The sequence below is a fragment of the Diabrotica virgifera genome, chromosome 7 (assembly GCF_917563875.1).
Source record: "Diabrotica virgifera virgifera chromosome 7, PGI_DIABVI_V3a".
Classification (NCBI taxonomy): domain Eukaryota; kingdom Metazoa; phylum Arthropoda; class Insecta; order Coleoptera; family Chrysomelidae; genus Diabrotica; species Diabrotica virgifera.
In genome coordinates, this window is record NC_065449.1 from 90,963,689 (window position 1) to 90,983,750 (window position 20,062).

General features: G+C 33.8%; 1 protein-coding gene across 2 annotated transcripts in view; it reads right to left on the minus strand.

Annotated features, from left to right (window-relative positions):
• LOC126887829 (major royal jelly protein 3-like) overlaps positions 1 to 20,062 on the minus strand; it is a 175,141-nt gene that overhangs the window by 34,602 nt on the left and 120,477 nt on the right. For both annotated transcript variants that reach the window (XM_050655697.1, XM_050655696.1), the window contains exon 7: positions 77 to 271. In XM_050655697.1, coding sequence (XP_050511654.1) covers positions 77 to 271 — 195 coding nt within the window. The remainder of the gene's footprint in view (positions 1 to 76; positions 272 to 20,062) is intronic.

Genomic DNA, 20,062 nt, shown 5'->3' on the forward strand with positions numbered 1-20,062 from the left:
GCATCAACGTAATGGATACGTGCCTTTATATAAAACGAATACATGTGGTAAACTAGTTTTTACTGCTTTATATTACCTTCATCCCACTAGGAAACTGAAACCTCACAGGATTATCTGCTACAATATCTGTAGCCCAACCGTCATTCCCGTAGTATCCCGATTTGGTATTAAAACAGGCTATTTTAATATCTTCCACTAATCCATAATACAATATACCATTTGAATCTATAGCCTCCGCGAATGACTGAGTTTTTCGTTGTCCGTTTAAAGTCTGAAACAAAAAAAAAATATAGTCAAACGGGCCAGACGGCCGAATCTTATTAACTTCACTGTGAGTGATATAGAGAACGATGGTCAGGACCTGAACAGAAAACGAGAATGGTAACGTAGTAAGTAATTTAAAATTCTAAATTGTGTCTGCTCTATCGACTTATGAATGAGAGTACGGCTAGACATGGCTTGCGTCTCGGTGTTACTCATCCATAGATCTCTACAAGAAGAGCGAGTACGCTTAAAAATCGGTATACACATAGATATAAATACCTTAAATCAACTGAAACATTAAAAAAAATTATAAGGTTTATTAGAATATTTACGTGAAATTAAGATTCAGCTATACTACCCCGGCACTTTTCTTATTTAAAAATGGTTTCAGTAACGTGGTACGTCACAAAGAGATTTAAAATTAAGCATCATTTTTAAATTTCTTATTCAATTTGTCACAAAAATCCCTCTTGTTTTTTTCATATGAGGTGCAATTCACTACATTCAAGTTTGTATGACTGCCCAAAAACTTACATCGGTCAAACTGGTATAACCTTTAAAGAACGTATAACAGAACACAAAAGGACTTTCAATAATAGAAAAACAGATTCTACGGACGCACTTCACCTTCTAGATCATAATCATTCTTTTTATGACATTCAAAATAAAGGCCTTCAGGTATCCTTATTGGAATCTATGGAAATTAATTAGAAATACAGACATAATTCTATATAACCAACTTTGGGCAAACTGCTCCCACACCTCAACTTATTCAGTTAAAGACTCAGGGCCGCGTTTAGGTCAAATGACGCCCTACGCAATTCTCTAGTAGCCGCCCTTCAAACATGTACCATTTTTGCGAAAAAGAAAATGCAAGCAGAATTTTTTATTTAAATAAGAATTTTAGGTTCTTCAAATAATGTTTGAAAATGTGTTAAAATATTCTTTATTTTACATCAGGCGTAATGTTCCATATTATTATTATAAGTATGTTTGAGCGTTTTGACCTGTGCCCAATGCATGCCTTTTAAGGCATGATACGTAGAAATTGTCTGTTTGTAGACGCGCCTACTCGTTCAATTTTAAATGAGAGATGTATTGAAAACATTACTCAAGCACTATGTGTTTATAGCTTTGTTTAACAATAAAAAAAATAATTTTTAGCAATGCAAATAATCAAAACCGCTATAGTTTGACATGAACTTTCGAATGCGATAAGCAGAATTGCTATTTTATTTTTTAATCAAAAGTTATTCGGGTTCAAAAATTGCAATTTTTCGATATTTTGAAAGTTTAACCGCGTTTATCTCGAAAACTATGTGAAAAATAATAGAAAAATAGGTTTGTTTTGCTAAGAATCGCTGTTATATAATTCCTCAAGTTTTTTGTTTATAACAATCTTACCGACATCCGGATCAACTGTTAACCAAAAAATTCGTGTTCTACGGGACAAAACACATAAAAAACTTGGGTGTGTCCATCTGAATAAAGTAGGCCGTTGTACGTTCACTTACCATGACTAGTCACCATTTGAACTACATTTTTAAAAATTGACTTTTAAAATATCACCTTTTCGAATATGTAAAAAGATGTTTTCTACGAACAATATTTTTAAAGTTATTCTAAATGATTATAAACAAGGATTTTTTACTATATTAGATAATTTTTTATCTTTTATTAATACATTTTGATAGTATCACATTTCTACTTTCATTTGGCATACGCAGAATTGTCCTACCTTCATTATTTTCTGTCACTTGTTATTGCAAAACAAAGGTCTCTGGGATAAACAAGTAGAATAAATTTAAACTAATTAATGGATCGGTCTCAAATTTTGAGGGTTTTTTATGTACCCCAATACCCATTTTTCAGTGAAACACTACAGTTCTAAGTTAGTTTCAGTAAAAGTTATTAATAAATAACGATTTTCAGTTATTTTGCAGTTTACGAAGCAACAAATTAACCTTTTTATTTTCAAAAATCGTCATTTTGAAGGTTTTTCAATGTTCCAAAAAAAATAAATTTTGTAATTTTATGTCAACTATTTAGCTTTTTAATTGAGTCCAGAAAATGGAAAAATCGCGTTGATTGCACTAAATTGTTAATAATTAAAAAACGGACGCGAACTCTAGGCAGGAAACATATACGTTTTCATCCTACTATAGGTCAACAGTCAACAATAACTAAAAAAGTAGTCAGCTACTTCGATGTTTCAGTTTCCCGAACATGGTTTATTTCTTGCTTATTTCCCTGGAGTATATCTGTGCGACGACACCAACCTTATCTACTTGTAATAATACAGTTTGAAAATCCCAACTTTAACTCGATGTCCTACTGTAGACAAGTCAAATCTTTAGTTTCTGCAAAATGTGCAATATTGAAGTGTTCAATGGCCCACCGCCTTGGCTCAGCTGCCGGCGGCCTAATAATCACTAAATTTATGACTTCTGTTCTTTTTGAATGAATAGTGTTGAGATAAGAGAATGCTATGTTTGTTTTATTTTTGTTATAAGTGCAATTTGTTTTATTCTATTTAGAAATGAATCCCGCTTCTATTTCATTAATGGATGAACATACATACTTGTTATTCGATTTTAATTTTTATACACAAATATTTTTTATATAGTATTTTTGCCGCCCTCTCACAATTTGCCGCCCTAGGCAACTGCCTATATTGACTAATGGATAAAGCAGCCCTGTAAAGACTATAAAGAGTAGACTTGTAGACGCATAGTAAAAACACATCACTTAAAAAAGCCTCTCTATCGAAACAGGAAATAGCTGTAATGACATTTATTTATAGAGCTCGGGAAATATGCACTTAAAAAACCCTAAAATATGCATGCAAATATGCAAAAAAAAACAGTTGAAATATGCACTAAAATATGCTTCTATGCATTTATTGCGTATCCGAAATTTCGTCCGAAATTTCGTCCCTTTCAATGATCGTATCATGATGATTCAGCTGCAAAATAAACTACTGAATATTAATATAATACAAGTCTATGCGCCAACAGCTGACAAACCAGATGAAGAAATTGAGCAATTCTACAGCCAAATTAAACAAATTCTCCGGAGCACAAAAAACATGAAGCTACAATTATTATGGGAGACTTCAACTCAAAAGTTGGTGCCGAAATCACACAAGATATAACCGGAAAGTATGGACTTGGAGAAAGGAACGAAAGAGGGCAAAGACTAATACAGTTCTGCCAAGAAGAGAAATGCATTATAGCAAATACTTTGTTTCAGCAACCTAAAAGACGACTATATACCTGGAAATCTCCAGCTGATCAAGAGGGAAAGATAGTCAGAAATCAAATTGACTACATTATCATTAATAGAAGGTTTAGAAACAGTATTACATCTGCAAAAACATACCCAAATGCAGACGCAGCAACTAACCATAATGTGCTCTGTGCTGGATTCAAATTAAAACTAAAAAGAATAAAAGCACCCACAACGCAGAAGAAACCTAATACTCGACTCCTAAGAAATGCCGTAATATCAGATGAGTTCGGAAATAAGATAAATCGTGAGATTAAAAAACAGTTAGAAAGATCTGGACAAGAAAATATCGGTCAAAATCGAGATATCATGAATTCCGCCATGATCACCATAGCAAACGAAGTTTTCAAACCAGAAAAAGACCCAATAAAGAAAAAAGATTGGATGACCGATAAAATACTAGACCTTATTCAACAAAGAAGAAATTGGAAAAACAAAAACGAGATTCGGTATAGAGAGATATATCGACAAATAAGATACGAGGTTAAGCGAGCAAAAGAGGACTGGATGGAACAAAGATGTCGTGAAATGGAAGAACTACAAAGAAAACATGACGAGTTTAATATACATAAAAAGCTTAAAGAAATTACCTACACTCAGAGAAAAAGAACTCCTCACTTTATGAGAAACTCCAAAGGTAAAATAATTCTCGACTTGGATGAAAAAAAGGAAGAATGGACTAACTATATAAAAGAGCTCTTCCTGGATACGAGGCCACCACTTAACACCACAAAGTATACGAATACTGGTCCTAGTATTTTAAAAGCGGAAGTAGAGAAAGCCATCAAACAGAGCAAAAATGGGAAATCTCCAGGCCCTGACCAAATACCATCAGACTGGCTCAAACTTCTGGATGACGACAATGTCTCACAACTAACAAAAATTTATAACCATATATACGAGACTGGCATGATGCCACAGATATGGTTAGAGTCTACATTTATTCCACTCCCAAGAAAGCCTAATGCATCATCATGTAAAGACTTTAGACTAATTAGTCTCATGAGCCACTCTCTCAAGCTACTTCTTAAGATAATTCTTAATAGAATCAAGCAGAAATGTGAAGCGACAATGGGAAACAAACAATTCGGTTTCAGAGAAGGATTGGGAACAAGAGAAGCTTTGTTCTCAATGTTAACATAACTTCAACGATCATGGGAAGTACAGAAACCAACTTACGTCTGCTTTATAGATTTTGAGAAGGCGTTTGATAGAGTTCAACATGATAGGTTGTTTGAATATCTAGAAATGATTGGAATAGACGATAAAGATCTGAGACTTTTACAACATCTATATTGGAATCAAGAAGCTTCTATTCTGGTAGACGGCAAAGAAACAGACAAAATATGCATTCAAAGAGGTGTCAGACAGGGTTGTGTGTTATCCCCAACTTTGTTTAACGTATACTCAGAAATAATTTTTAATGAAGCCTTGGAATGACAATGTCGAGTTCGAATCGGGGGAGAAACTATTAACAACATCAGATATGCAGACGACACCGCGATCATGGCTGAAAATATCGAAGATCTTCAATTCCTTATAGATCGAGTCACTAGAGAATGCTCCAATAACGGACTTAACATAAATGCAACAAAGACAAAGTTACTTGTGGTTAGTAAACAAGATGTCGGCCCTATGCAACTAATTGTCAATGATGAATCAATAACAAAAGTTAACCATTTTAAATACCTAGGATGTTGGATAAACGAGACACTAAATCCGGATGAAGAAATTAAAACTCGTATAGAAATTGCAAGAGGAGCATTTATGAAACTTAGATCTATTCTGAGCAACTCTCAGCTGAACTTACAACTAAGAATCAAGTTCCTAAAATGTTATTTGTATCCTGTATTACTATATGGATGTGAAACCTGGATCATGAAGGTTAACATGTAGAACAAATTAGAAGCCTTTGAGATGTGGTCGTATCGTAGAATGCTCAGAATATCTTGGGTTCAACGCATTTCAAACAGAGAAGTCTTAAACAGAGTATGTCAAGGCGAAGGTGACTTAATGAAGATGATAAAAAAGAGAAAACTTGAATATCTGGGGCATATAATGAGAGGTAGCAGATACAGGATGCTTCAGTTAATACTCAATGGAAAGATCGACGGAAAAAGGGGAATTGGTCGAAAGAAATATTCATGGCTCCGAAACCTTCATCAGTGGACTGGCTTATCATCAGCAGATCAATTGTTACATGCCGCACAAGATCGAGAACGATATCGGCAAATTGTTATGGAAGCTACCCACGCCTAAAAATTTGGGCACGGTACTTAAAGAAGAAGAAGAAGCATTTATTGCATATAAATAAAAAACGCGGTAATCCTGGTTTTGAAGGTATTTAATTATTTATTTTATGCCAATGGCCTTAGCTGTCGAGGCATTTAAGCTTAATAAATATAGTTATTTATGAAACAGTTCGTGAAGTATACTTTTTGCGAACGCACGCGATTTTTAGAGCACGAGCGACAGCGGCAGCGGCGCGAGTGCTACACATCGCGTAAGTTCGCAAAAAGTACTTCACGCACAGTTTCATACAATATTTTTTCTACAATAAACAAATAAAAAAAACTGTAACTCTTCGTCACTGGAATTCATTTTTATTTTACAAGTTTTAGAACTTTGACATTTAACAATTCTAACTTCTATCAAACCACAAAACTCTCAAAACTTTTGTTGTAATTTATTGCTCACATGTCATCACCATGACAACGCGAAAGTGAAGGATATTTGATTATATGAAAATGTGTCAAAAAACAGTTCGAAAAAGTAAATCCCATTTAAAATACATTGTTACTTCACGCACACTTTAAATCCATTACGCACTGCTATCTACAATGACAGTTTTCACAAACTAAAAACTTATATATAATATGAGATAGAGTAATTGTAGAATACTAAACTAGAAACTAAAAATTGGAGAATAGAAATGAATTCCAGTGACGAAAAGTTAATTTTTTTATTTGTTTATCGTAGATAAAATATTGTATGAGACTGTGCGTGAAGTACTTTTTGCGAACTTACGCGATGTACAGCACTCGCTCCGCTGTCGCTCGTGCTCTAAATATCGCGTGCGTTCTCAAAAAGCATACTTCTGTTTCATAAACAATTATTATTTTATGCTAAAGTCACAAGAAATTTTTTTTTGTGTCAAATTACTTTTTAATAACGGTTTTTTTAAAACATCTACACATTTTTTTATAACAAATGACACCTCTAATTCCCTCAAAATTATCTGTTAAGAAATTTACAGAATTTAACCATGTTTCCCATCTAGTTATCACAACTTCAGGTGGTAAAGGCACATTAGGTAAACGATCTTTATACACCTGTACTCGTAGAAGGGCTTTTAAAAATATTTTTTATATTTGATACAAGGGTATTGACGATTGGAATTCTGACCATACAGTTTCTGCTACTCTATTTAAAGCATGTGCTAAACAAGTAACAAATTTGAAAAACATATTTTTAAATGTTTTCCCCTTTGCTCATATGGCGCAGCATCAATTTAAATAACAAAATTGATTCACTAACAAAATGTGACTGCATATTGAAGAGTCCCTTCGTCTCCTCTATTTGTCGTCTCCTTGCCTTATAAATTGTAAAAGGCAATGATTAAGGTACTAAGTACACTTTACAGGATCAAAAATAATCATTTTTTTCAAGAATTTTTTTCTCAGTAACTTTTTACATATTAATCTCTAACTCTTAGAGAGTACAAAAAATATATCTTTTTTATTTATGCACGTACACTAATATTATAGAGGGCGCAAAAGTCGAGGCCTCGAAAAATGATGGCGGACAGTTAGTCTCAGGATTGGGATATCTGAAACAAAAAAATCGTACGGCATTTGAAATAGGAAGGTTTCTTACGTGACAATTTACCACAATTTAACCAAAAAATAAAAGATAAATATTTTTTAACCGTGAAAAACTGAAGAAAAACGGGCGTTTTTTTCACAAAATTTTTTCAAATTTCCGTAAAATATTTCTTTTGCGGAATTTTTCACTCACTGTTGTAAATTGTCACGTAAGAAACCTTCCTTTTTCAAATGCCGTACGATTTTTTTGTTTCAGAGATCCCAATCCTGAGATTAACTGTCCGCCATCGGAGCTACTTTTTTTCGAGGCCTCGACTTTGGCGCCCTCTACAATATTAGTGTAAGTATACAAATAAAAAAAAAGATATATTTTTTGTATTCTTTAAGAAATAGATATTAATATGTAAACAGTTTTATGTTCATTTTTAATAAAGGTTCTAAGAAAAAAATCTTGAAAAAATGCTTATTTTTGGTCTTCTAAAGTGTAATAGTACCTTACCGGAAAATGGTTCCACGAGAATTTCAGATTTATTGTTTAGATCTGAGACTTCTCATTTCTCTTTAAATTTTTTTCTGTTGGTATCGTTTGAGGTAAAAAAGTCTGAAAATATGCAATTTTAATAAATGCATATGCACTTATAACATTTATCCGAAATATGCAAATATGCACTTAATATGCATTTTGCATATTTCCCGAGCTCTATTTATTTATAATAAATTTTGTGGAAGTATTGAAAACAAAAGTTTTCGGTGATTTATTGTTAGATAAAATGAACTTCCCAGAAATAACGGTCACTTCCGTCACTACGTATTAGACCAGGGCGCATCTGTAAAAATATTAGTACATTTGGACGTTGATAGGTGACTCAAATTTTTTTGCAGAAATTGCTTGAAAATATATCAAATAATAATATTTGAGTTATCCTCCCTCTCAAGAAGGTCCGGAACATTGTTTAAATAATCAAAATGTCAAAAAATTAAGGAAAAATTCGATTTTTTTCTTGGTTTTTTTATTATAACTTTAAAAGTATTCATTTTCGAGAAAAGTTGTACTAACATAAAAGTTGCGTAATTAAATTTCCTACAATATAGAATTGGTTAAAAATGTAAAAAATAGTCACCCTTGTTGCAAAATAGCAATAATTGTGAAAAAAAAAAACATACAAAAACAAGTATTCGTATTTTACGTTTTTCAACCATTTATGCCACACTTAGGACCTTCATGTTTCACCCTAAAAAACACAGTAAAACAATACTGTAAATTTCATTAAGATCGGTTCAATAGATTTTTCAAAATAAATTTTGCAATCCAGCTTTCGTAAAAAAAATTCATTTTTTCAAAATGTTACAGGACTGAAAATAAAGCAGATAGCAAGTTGAATTTTTTTTTGCGTATAGAAGTGTACTGTACCTTTCATTTGCAATTTTGCAAAATTAAAATCGATGAACACCACGGCGTCAGGAATTTTTTTAAATAAACATTAATTATTAGTGCTACGCGCAGGACAGCGGATAGTTTGCTCTGATTGGGCATTCCAATGACCTTTGATAATGATTGATACATTTTAATTTTTATTACATTTCGATACATATAAATAAATTTGTTTATTGCAAAATAAAAACACATACTCTATCCTTTGAAATAACACTTTTATTAGCAAAAATTTTCTTTGTTCATATATTTTAACTTAAATAATAAAAGTTTATTATTTTTAAACATATGCAATTGTTTAAACAATATTTCACAAACAATTATAAAATTAGTTTGATTTTTGTGGAATTAAAATATTAAAATACAACAAAATATAGAGTAAGAAAATAATATATTAGATAAAGATTGGAAGAAATTTTTGTTGGAAATCAACTTGTGTGAACCGAACACCGCTGTTCTGCGCGTAGCACCAAAAGTTATTGTTTATTTCAAAAATTTTCTTACGCCGTGGTAATTAATCGATTTTAATTTTGAAAATTGCAAATGAAAGGTACAGTATACTTCTATAAGCAAAAAAAAATTCAACTTGCTATCTGCTTTATTTTCAGTCCTGTAACAATTTGAAAAAATGAATTTTTTTGCGAAAGCTGGATTGCAAAATTTATTTTGCAAAATCTATTTAACCGATCTTAATGAAATTTACAGTATTGTTTTACTGTATCATAAAGTTTTTCTGAATGAAATATGAAGGTCCTAAGTGTAGCATAAATGGTTGAAAAACGTAAAATACCAATACTTGTTTTTGTATGGTTTTTTCGCAATTATTGCTATTTTGCAACTAGGGTAACTATTTTTTAAAATTTTTAACCAATCCTATATTGTAGGAAATTTAATTACGCAACTTTTATTTCAGTACAACTTTTCTCGGAAATGAATACTTTTAAAGATATAATCAAAAAACCAAGAAAAAAATCGAATTTTTCCTTCAATTTTTGACATTTTGATTATTTAAACAATGTTCCGGACCTTTTTGAGAGAGAGGATAACTCAAATATTATTATTTGATTTATTTTCAAGCAATTTCTGCAAAAGAATTTGAGTCACCTCTCAACGTCCATCTCAAAACAGATGCGCCGTGGACTATATGGAATATTGGCCTGCTCAATCGCCGGATTTAAATCCTTTAGATTTTTGTAGTTGCGCTTTTCTTAATTCCTCAATTTATTCCACTCATATCGAAAATATTTTTGTTCTATAGATGTGAAACTTCGACAACAAAAATGAAGAATCTCAACAAATTAGAAGAGTTCGAGTTGTGGTGTTACCGTCGCATGCTCAAAATCCCGTGGACAGCACACATATCCAACGAACGTGTGCTGGAGTCCATGAACAAAGGGCCAGAATTGATCATCGTCATAAAAATGAGAAAGGTTCAATACTTCGGTCATACAATGAGAGGACAAAAATATCGCTTACTCCGGTTGATCATGCAGGGCAAAATCGAAGGGAAACGCTGTGTTGGGAGAAAAGAACTGTCCTGGCTGCGTAAAATTAGACAATGGACAGGTCGAACGCAGAGGCGGATCTAGAAATTTTTTTTGGGGAGGGTCGTGGGTCTTTATGGTGGTTTAATTACATTTCTCTGATGCAAGGTCACTTAGTCTTACCAACCCTAGGATAAGTGAGTTTACAATTTGGGGGGGTCATGACCCCGTGTAGCGGGTAGGAACTCCTTTGGATTCCCTTGGATTCTATTGGATAGTCCTATCAGGGAAAGTGAATCAATCCCTGCCCCCTGCAGATTCCAGGAGCTTCCTGACCCGGGAAGCTAGCACCTGCTAAGGGTCCCTTGTCCAGGGTCACGGATGAAGTCCAGAACGGCATCCAAGGCGACGAAGAATACTTCCGGTACGGCGAAGATGGCGGAGCTGGCAACCCTTGATTTTAGGGATAGTATAATCTCACAAACCAGTAGCGTCTGTCTCAGAGTGAGCGGCTACAAACAGCGTCTGACCCAGAGTGGGCGGCTGAATAAGAACTCACCAACCCGCATGGCAAGCGTGGTGTTTTAACTGCCATTACCCCCCTCTTTTTATCATGGCGAATAATAGAACAAACGGAAATGGTCCCCAGGTGGGTAAGGAAATTTCTGAATCCCACACCTCAAAGGTCTGCGTCACGGATTCTGGGGGAGGCAATAATTCGCTCTTGATAGATAAAAAGAAAAACCCACTACGACGAACACAACAGAAACCAAGAAAATCTATCAATCTGTCAATAGGGACATACAATATTAAATCAATGTCCACGGATGAAAAAGTACATGAACTGGAGGAAGAACTAAAAAATATAAAATGGGATATCATAGGTCTGTCGGAAACTCGAAGGAAAGAAGAAAACCGAATACAGCTAAACTCCGGGAATCTACTGTATTATAAAGGAAATGAAAAGAATAGTAATTTTGGAGTAGGATTTATAATAAATAAAACCATAAGTAAGCATGTTCAAATAATCAAAGGTATATCAGATCGTGTCGCCTATGTCATACTCAAAATAAGAAGAACATCAATTAAAATTATCCAGGTATATGCCCCCACGACAGCTTATGATGACGAAGACATCGAACTATTTTATGAAGATATTTCAAAGGCTATGGAAGAACATAAAAATCGTCTCACACTAGTAATAGGAGATTTCAATGCTAAACTGGGTAAGAAACTAAACAAAGAAGAAACTAAAATAGGAAATTTCGGATACGGCCAGAGAAATGATAGAGGTGCTACTTTGATGAACTACCTAGAAGAAAAGCGTCTATACGCAATGAACTCCTTCTACAAAAAAAAGTCCCAAAGAAAATGGACATGGATCAGCCCTAATGGGTCCACAAAAAATGAGATCGACTACATACTGTCCACGGAACGATATATCATTAAAGATGTAACAGTTCTTAACAAATTCACAACAGGTAGCGATCACAGGATGGTCAGAGCAAAAATTAATATCGACGGTAACTATGAGATGAAAAGAAAAATAATAAGAAACTCGGATATAGTAGATAGAAACAAACTAGGGCAATATAAAGAGAAATACAAAGACCTGTTAAAAGAACAATTCACCGAAAAATTAGACAGTGATGATAAAGATATAGACGAAATAAACAACATACTTACAGCAACGATGGTTACATCAGGAAAAGAAATAGCAAAAAAGGATGTTAAAAAGGACAACTATGTATCAGAAGAAACAAAGAAGCTTATGGATAAAAGAAGAAAGCTTGTCGAAGAAGGCAAAAGGAAATCTATAGAATATGTAGAAATCAATAAGACAATAAGCAAAATGATAAAAGAAACTAAGAGAAAAGAACAAGAAATAAAAATAGAAGAAGTAATACAGAACAACAAGAATATGAAATGCTTAAGACCGAAACTCGGCAGATTTGAAATAAACAAAATAAAAGACGTAAACGGAGTAGAAACAAACATTAAAGACGACATCATAAATATAATCCAAAATTTCTACTCAGAGTTATATAAAACAAAAAAGGAACCATCAGAAGAAATAAAAACCCAACTTAACTCGAAAATAAAAAATGTCAATTCAGAATTACAGCCAGAAATAAGCAAATCAGAAATAAAGAAGGCATTGAAAGAAATGAAAAACAACAAATCGCCTGGAAAAGATGGAATAACTACAGAGATGCTGAAATATGGTGGAAAAGTGGTAATTAATACTCTCTATTCCCTTTTTAACAAAATATTAAAAGAAAAAAGAATCCCAAACAACTGGAAGGAATCCGTAACCATTATCTTACACAAGAAAGGGGACAAAGCAGATATAAAAAACTACCGTCCTATAACACTCCTCAATGTAATGTCTAAACTCCTAACAAAAATTTGAACCAACAGATTGACGACAAAATTCGACGGATACCAATCGAAAGAACAAGCTGGTTTTAGAAAGGGATTTAGCACAAGTGATCATTTATTAAGTATGAAAATCCTTATAGAACGAGCAAATGAATACAACATCCCTCTATATGTAGCGTTCATAGATTTCGAAAAGGCTTTTGACAGTGTCGAACATTGGGCAGTGAAAAGTTCTTTGATTAACAGCAGAATTGACCACAGATATACAGACCTAATAGCCAATATATATAAAGATGCCACAACAACAATTAAAGTATACGAAGGAACACAATCAATTCAAATAAATAGAGGCGTAAGACAGGGTGACACAATATCACCGAAAGTTTTCAATCAGGTTCTGAAAGATATCTTTAAAAGATTAGAATGGGAAGAAAAAGGTATAAAAATTTGTGGACAACGCTTGAACCATCTAAGGTACGCCGATGACATCGTATTGATAACCGATAAAAAAGAAGAATTGTTTGAAATGATGAAAGAACTGGACATAGAAGCCGGAAAGATAGGCCTTAATATGAATTACAGCAAGACCAAAATCATAACAAATACAGATGAGGACATCACAATGAGGATCGGACAAGATGAAATAGAACAAGTTCATGATTATATATATCTGGGTCAAATTATAAAACTTAACAAGGAAAACCAAACAGCAGAGATCAAAAGACGAGTTAGACTGGCATGGGCGGCATTTGGAAAACTAAGCTACATCCTTAAAAACAAAAGATATCCACAACATCTTAAGACCAAGGTATACAATCAATGCGTACTCCCTGTTCTCACTTACGGTTCCCAAACGTGGACGTTTACAAAAGCAAACATGGACAAGATCATAAAGACGCAAAGAGCAATGGAAAGGCAAATGTTGCACATAAAACTATTGGATAAAAAGAGAAACGAGTGGATAAGAGAGAAAACCAAAGTTAGGGATGTTAGACAAGAAGTTGCAAAGTTGAAATGGAGATTTGCCGGACACACTATAAGACAAAAGGAAGACCGATGGAACAAAATTCTCATAAATTGGAGACCGTGGCAATATAAACGAAGCAGAGGAAGACCACAAATGAGATGGGCAGATGATGTCAAGAAGCACGTGGGCTCTAGGTGGATAACTGTAGCGACAGACAGAGAAGAATGGAAAAGGATTGGGGAGGCCTATGTCCAAAGATGGACCGAAGAAGGCTAATTAGATAGATGACCCCGTGATACCCCCCCTGGATCCGCCAGTGGTCGAACGGTCGAGGAATGGTTTCATATACTTAGATGCCGATCAAGAAACATTTCATCAGCTTGTTAATACGACGATAGCCAACGCTTGAAAACAAGCACGGTACACAAAGAACAAGATCGAAAATGTAAAATCTACTGACCCAAGATATTGAATTATAACCAACTCAGTGGCGTAGCTAGCCCCACAGGGGCCCCCTATCAAAGTTTGTCGCGGGGCCCTTTTCCACGACTGATATGGGAATGTGCTAAAAAAATGTTCAACAAAAGCAGCAAAAACGCGTGTATAGAAGAGAATAGAAATATACTTTATAGTCCATTCTTTCACGGTTTTTGCTCTAAATTTTAAAGAACCGCTTGGTTTGACATGAAATTTGGCATACGTATAGCTTACATGTCAAAGAAAAAAAGTGATATTGTGCCGATGTGTGCTTTTGCCCTGGGGGTGACTTTCACCCCATCTCGGGGGTGAAAAAATATATGTCCAAAATAAGCCCGGAAATGGGTAAACTGACTAATTTTAAGTAACTTTTGTTCTATAGAGCTTTTTCGCCAAGTCAACACTTTTCGAGTTATTTTCGAGTGAATATGTTCATTTTTCAACAAAATAACCACATTTTTGGACGGTTTTTCGCAAATAACTCAAAAAGTAAGTATTTTGTCGAAAAAAACGTTCTTAGCAAAAATATAGCACATAAAAAAGTAAAAAAAATGGTGTACGCGTTAGGCCTCTGGATCTCGTAGAACCAGAGTTATAGCCAATGAAAAATAGATTCATATTCACCAAATTTCAAATAGAATATTTCGACGTGAAATATCCAAAAAATTAAGCACTCTTTGGGGAAAACCCATAATAACTATTTTAAACTGTTTAAAAATGCTTTATTTCTGTTTTTACAAAAAGTTTCTAGCATTAAATTTAAGCAAGTTAGGCTCAAAATAAAGTTGATACCTTTTGTTTTTGCAAAAAAAAATCGGGAAGACCACCCCCTAATTAGCAACTTAAATGAAATTAATCATTACCGCTCCACAAATTATTTTACTTATGTTGTGTTTATATTATGATCTGTAAGTTTGACCGAGTCAAAGTGCTTATTTTTGTAAAAATTTGGTTTCAAAGTTAAATTGTTAATAATTTAAATTTTGAAAAATATGGGGTGATTTTCTCGATTATTTTACAAAATCCAAAAGGGACTAACTTTATTTTGAGCGTAACTTGTTTAGTTATGATGGTAGAAATTTTTTTATAAAACAAAAATGAAGCTTTTTTTAAACACTTTAAATAAGTTTTAATTAATTTTCCCCGAAATGTGCTTAATTTTTGGTTATTTCACGTTAAAGTATTACATTTGGAATTTGACGAATATGAACCTATTTTTCATTAGCTATAACTCTGCTTCTACTAGGTGTAGAGACGTGATATATACACCATTTTTTAAAAATTTTTACAGGCTATATTTTTGCTAAGAATATTTTTTCGACAAGATACTTACTATTTGAATTTGCGAAAAATCGTCTAAAAGCGTGGTTATTTTGTTGAAAAAGTGAACATATTCACTGCCAAATAACTCGAAAAGTATTGGCTTAGTGAAAAAACTTTATAGAACAAAAGTTACTTAAAATTAGCCAGTTTATCCATTTCCTGACTTTCTTTAGACGAATATTTTTTCACCCACAAAAGGGGGTGAAAACCACCCACAGGGCAAAAGCACATATCGGCACATTATCACTTTTTTTCTTTGACTTGTTAGCTATGTGTATGCCAAATTTCCTGTCAATCCAAGCTGTTCTTTAAAATTTAGAGATTTTACAATATTTTACCCTTAAAGAACGGACTAATAGTCCATGAACAAAGGGCCAGAATTGATCATCGTCATAAAAATGAGAAAGGTTCAATACTTCGGTCATACAATGAGAGGACATAAATATCGCTTACTCCGGTTGATCATGCAGGACAAAATCGAAGGGAAACGCTAGGTTGGAAGCAAACAACTGTCCTGGCTGCGTAAAATTAGACAATGGATAGGTCGAATGGTCGAGGAATTGTTTCACATAGCTGCCGACCGAGAAACATTTTATCAGCTTGTTAATACGACGATAGCCAACGCTTGAAAACAAGCACGGCACACAAAGAACAAGATCGAAGATGTAAAATCTACTGACTCAAGAAATTGAATTATAACCAACTGTGAGATAATAAGAAATACACCAGAAATATTTGCGTGAAAACGATCACAAATAACTTGAGTCTTGTATCACGTTTCAGGGAGGTCATTTGGAACATGTTTTGTGGCTTTGCACCTATCGCACCCTCAGTGCAAGACTGCAGTAACTCAAAATTTTATGAAAATGAAGTAATCATGGAATTCGATTGTAAACATGCATATCTATCACCTGTAAATGTTTAGTAACTTTCAAATGCTTAATGGGCTAAATATTACAACAACAACAGTTTAACTATTTTGCGTTTTTGAACGTAAGTTCCGTGCAAAACTGTTGTAACTCTAATGTAACAAAGTTACAACAGTTTTGCACGGAACATTGCAACGGATTCGATAACAAGCAATAACAAGCAATGAAAAAAGTAAGATATTTGTTATTTTAATATCTATATCTGTGGTCTTTAATTTTAATATTCAGCGCGTCTACGTAATCCATCAATGGCTGAGACAATAAACAAAGATTTTCGAGACCAATCTATTCATGTAAATTTTATGTCCTTTGTGTGATATTATATTTATTTTCCGTAAGATGTGTGCGATGTCGTTTGACCATTTATTTGTTAGATTGGATTAAAACCACATAAATTAAGACTAATTATTTACGACAAAAAGTATTTTTTCTCATGAAATGAAAAACAGTTATCTTGAAACTTGTGTACTGACAATACTGAGAGGTCAAAAATATATATTCAACAACATTCAAATGCCAAAATTCAATATTCAACAGCCAAAAATTCAAATGGCCAAAAGAAAGATAGCGTATACTTATGCCATTCGGGTATGATACCAGAAGCCAACCATAGTTTTTATAAAAATATTTTGGACAAGATGATGTACGAGAAGAGGACAACAACTACGGTAAAACCTGTCAGCAACGGCCACTAAAAATGAAAGAACTATTGGCCGATATAGAAAGGTGGCCGGTATTGCCAGTTTTTGTAGTCTAGGTATACATAATTGGTCTGGGGAATTTTTAAACTGGCCGTTAGTACAGGTGGCCGATAACACAGTTTTTACTGTAAAAGTAAATGTGTCTACACTTTTTACAATTTTCTCCGTGAAAAACTGTTGTAACTTTGAAATTCTAATACTAAATGTGTAGTGATTAACAATTTTTTCCGTGCAAAAGTGTTGTAACTTTGAAATTCCTAATTTTTTTTGCATTAATATTATTTTATTTAAATTTCTATTTTTGGTTAATGTAATATAGGCTGAAAAGCATGCAAAATCATAATCAAATGTTAATTTTTCTTAAAACTTGTGTCTTATTTCACCGATATTAGCACGAAAATAAACAAAATCGTCTTTATCTCGAAACTTACTTATTTTGACTTAGTGCATGCAGTCTTGCACTGAGTTGCACTGAGGGTGCGCTATGTATTTAAAATTTTATTAGTGGTAATTTCTGTTATTGTTCTGGTTTGATGCTATTGTATTTGATAGTTGTTGATAAGGTATTGAAAAAATGAAAATAATATATTATGCAAGACCGATTTTCCAGACTTCCTGGTTTACCTGTATATTTATTCCATCTGCTTTCATCCTTTACAGTGATGGGCCAAAGAATTTAGCACAAAATAAATCGCTTTTTAAATACAGCACATAGAGACGTGCAACTTTACACATTGTGTTTAGAATTATGTCAGGAAAAAAGTCTACTCTACAGGGTGTTCGGTAGGTCGATGGAAATTTTTTAAGGGATAATAGGGGACGACATTTGCAAAAATTTTTGCTAAAAATGTATCGTTCAAACTGTTAAGGTTTCCGAAATAAAGTTAAATTTGTCAATATTCGAAAATAAGGCTGCTCGTCTATTTTATTTTTAAAAATAATTATCTAAGCGAGATACTTCCCTGACATAAAAAATGCCTTACGTATTACTTGCTCAGATTGCAAAAACCCTTCGTTGTTAATGCAACTCCAAACACAATTCGGATGTCAAAACAGTAAAACGCACCTTTCATACGCATACAATAACCATGTTTATAAACCAAAATAAACCACTTCATAGCAGGTAGATTGTTTGTTAGCACAGCAGGTATATTGTTTTTTCTTTGTTATGCGTTCGGAGAATGACGATAGCTGATGGAAATTGTATGCGAAGAGTCAGTGTTGTAGGTTTACATTTTTATTCGTAAAACAGGGACGTAGTACGCCTAGATAATTTTTAAACGTGAAATAGACGGTTGTCGAATATTGACAAACTTAACTTTATTTCGGAAATGTTAACAGTTTGAGCGATACATTATTAGCAAAAAATTTTGCAAATGGCGTCCCCTATTATAACTTAAAAAATTTCCATCGACCCACCAAACACCCTGTATAAAAATGGGTTGAAATGCATATTGCATTTTAAAGTCATTATTGCATCCAAAATAAACATGTCAAAATAAGTGTATTAAGGGCCAGGCTTTATAACTCGAGGGTTTTTGCGGTCGCTGAAGAAGAATAAACCATCAAAATTGACCACCGGAGCACAGGTGGGGACAGTGGCGGCCCGTGAGGTAGTGCCATAGAGCCATGGCACTACCTTGCTAACTATGCAGAAACATATTTTTTATCTTAAAAACATTTTAATGCCTGTTTATTTTTTTTGTGAATATTTCTCTTTATTTTTATAAATTATATCAAATCTGGCAACTGTGTAGCGCAATGCAAATCTACCGACTCTGGCCACCCACAGCTGACCGGATAAAGGATGAAAATCATAAAAATCCCAGTGCCGAACGGCATAGTGGCTCGTGAGAAAAGAGAAAGATTGTATGAGCATCCTGTGTAAGTGACAGAGAGAGAGCGGTATTGCACTTTTAACATACGTTTAAATTGGAGTCTCCGTGCCAGGCTCGAAATCTCGAAAAGGAAGTTAGTGGATCTTAAGATACAATGTTTTAGATATGCATATTTCTAGTTTCTTTACGCGTTTGCTTGACGCTATTGTGTTTATTGTCTACTACTGTATTGTATATTTGTGTTTATACTCTACTATATTTTTTAATTTGTAATTATTAGTTAGTGCGTTGTGATCGTGGGTGTCGTAGGTATAAAAATAATATTTTGATTATTTTCTACGTTTAATTTATTTATTGACAATGAATCAAATTAGTATATTAAAAAACTCTTTTGGTGGTTTTTCGTTAGAAAAAAAAACTACAAATTAAAGAACTCGGTCGGCCTTTACCCGATTTAAAACTTGAAAAACAAAGTGGAAATGGACAAAAACTTCGCTGTCGTAAGTTTAATAAAATTATTTATGATAAAAATAGCTGGTTGTGTGGTTGCGAACAAACTAATAAACTCTTCTGTTTTGTATGCGTTTTGTTTGGAGGTGACGAGACTTGGTCAAACAAAGGCACCGATGATCTTGTACATATATGGGAGAAATTGAAATCCCATGAAAAATCTAAAGTGCACATGAATAACGTTTTTAGTTTTTCAATGCTTGGTAAGTTAAATATAAAAACCCAATTAAATTCAGCTTATCGTGATACTCTATTTATATTTTATATCCTTTTTGACCATATCGTAAAACCGCCACAAAAAATTTAGGCAGCTGCCCGGATTCTGGCACTACCTTCCTAAAGTTATACGAGCCGCCACTGGGTGGGGGCCAGGTTCACTGCACTGCTGAAGACAGAGTTTTTGACACTAAATTGGTGCAAACAGATTACTTAAAGTTTTTTGGGGTCGCTGAACAAGAACACGGCATCAGCACCGACCCCCGGTGCACCTGGTGCTCAAAAACATTCCAAATTCCAGACGATCACATCCATTACCAGTAACCTTGGGCACCAGGTGGTCCAGGGGTTGGTTCTGATAGCGCATTTGTATTCAGCGACCTCAAAAACCGCCTAGTAATCGACTTTTATGCATTTAAGGCCGAAA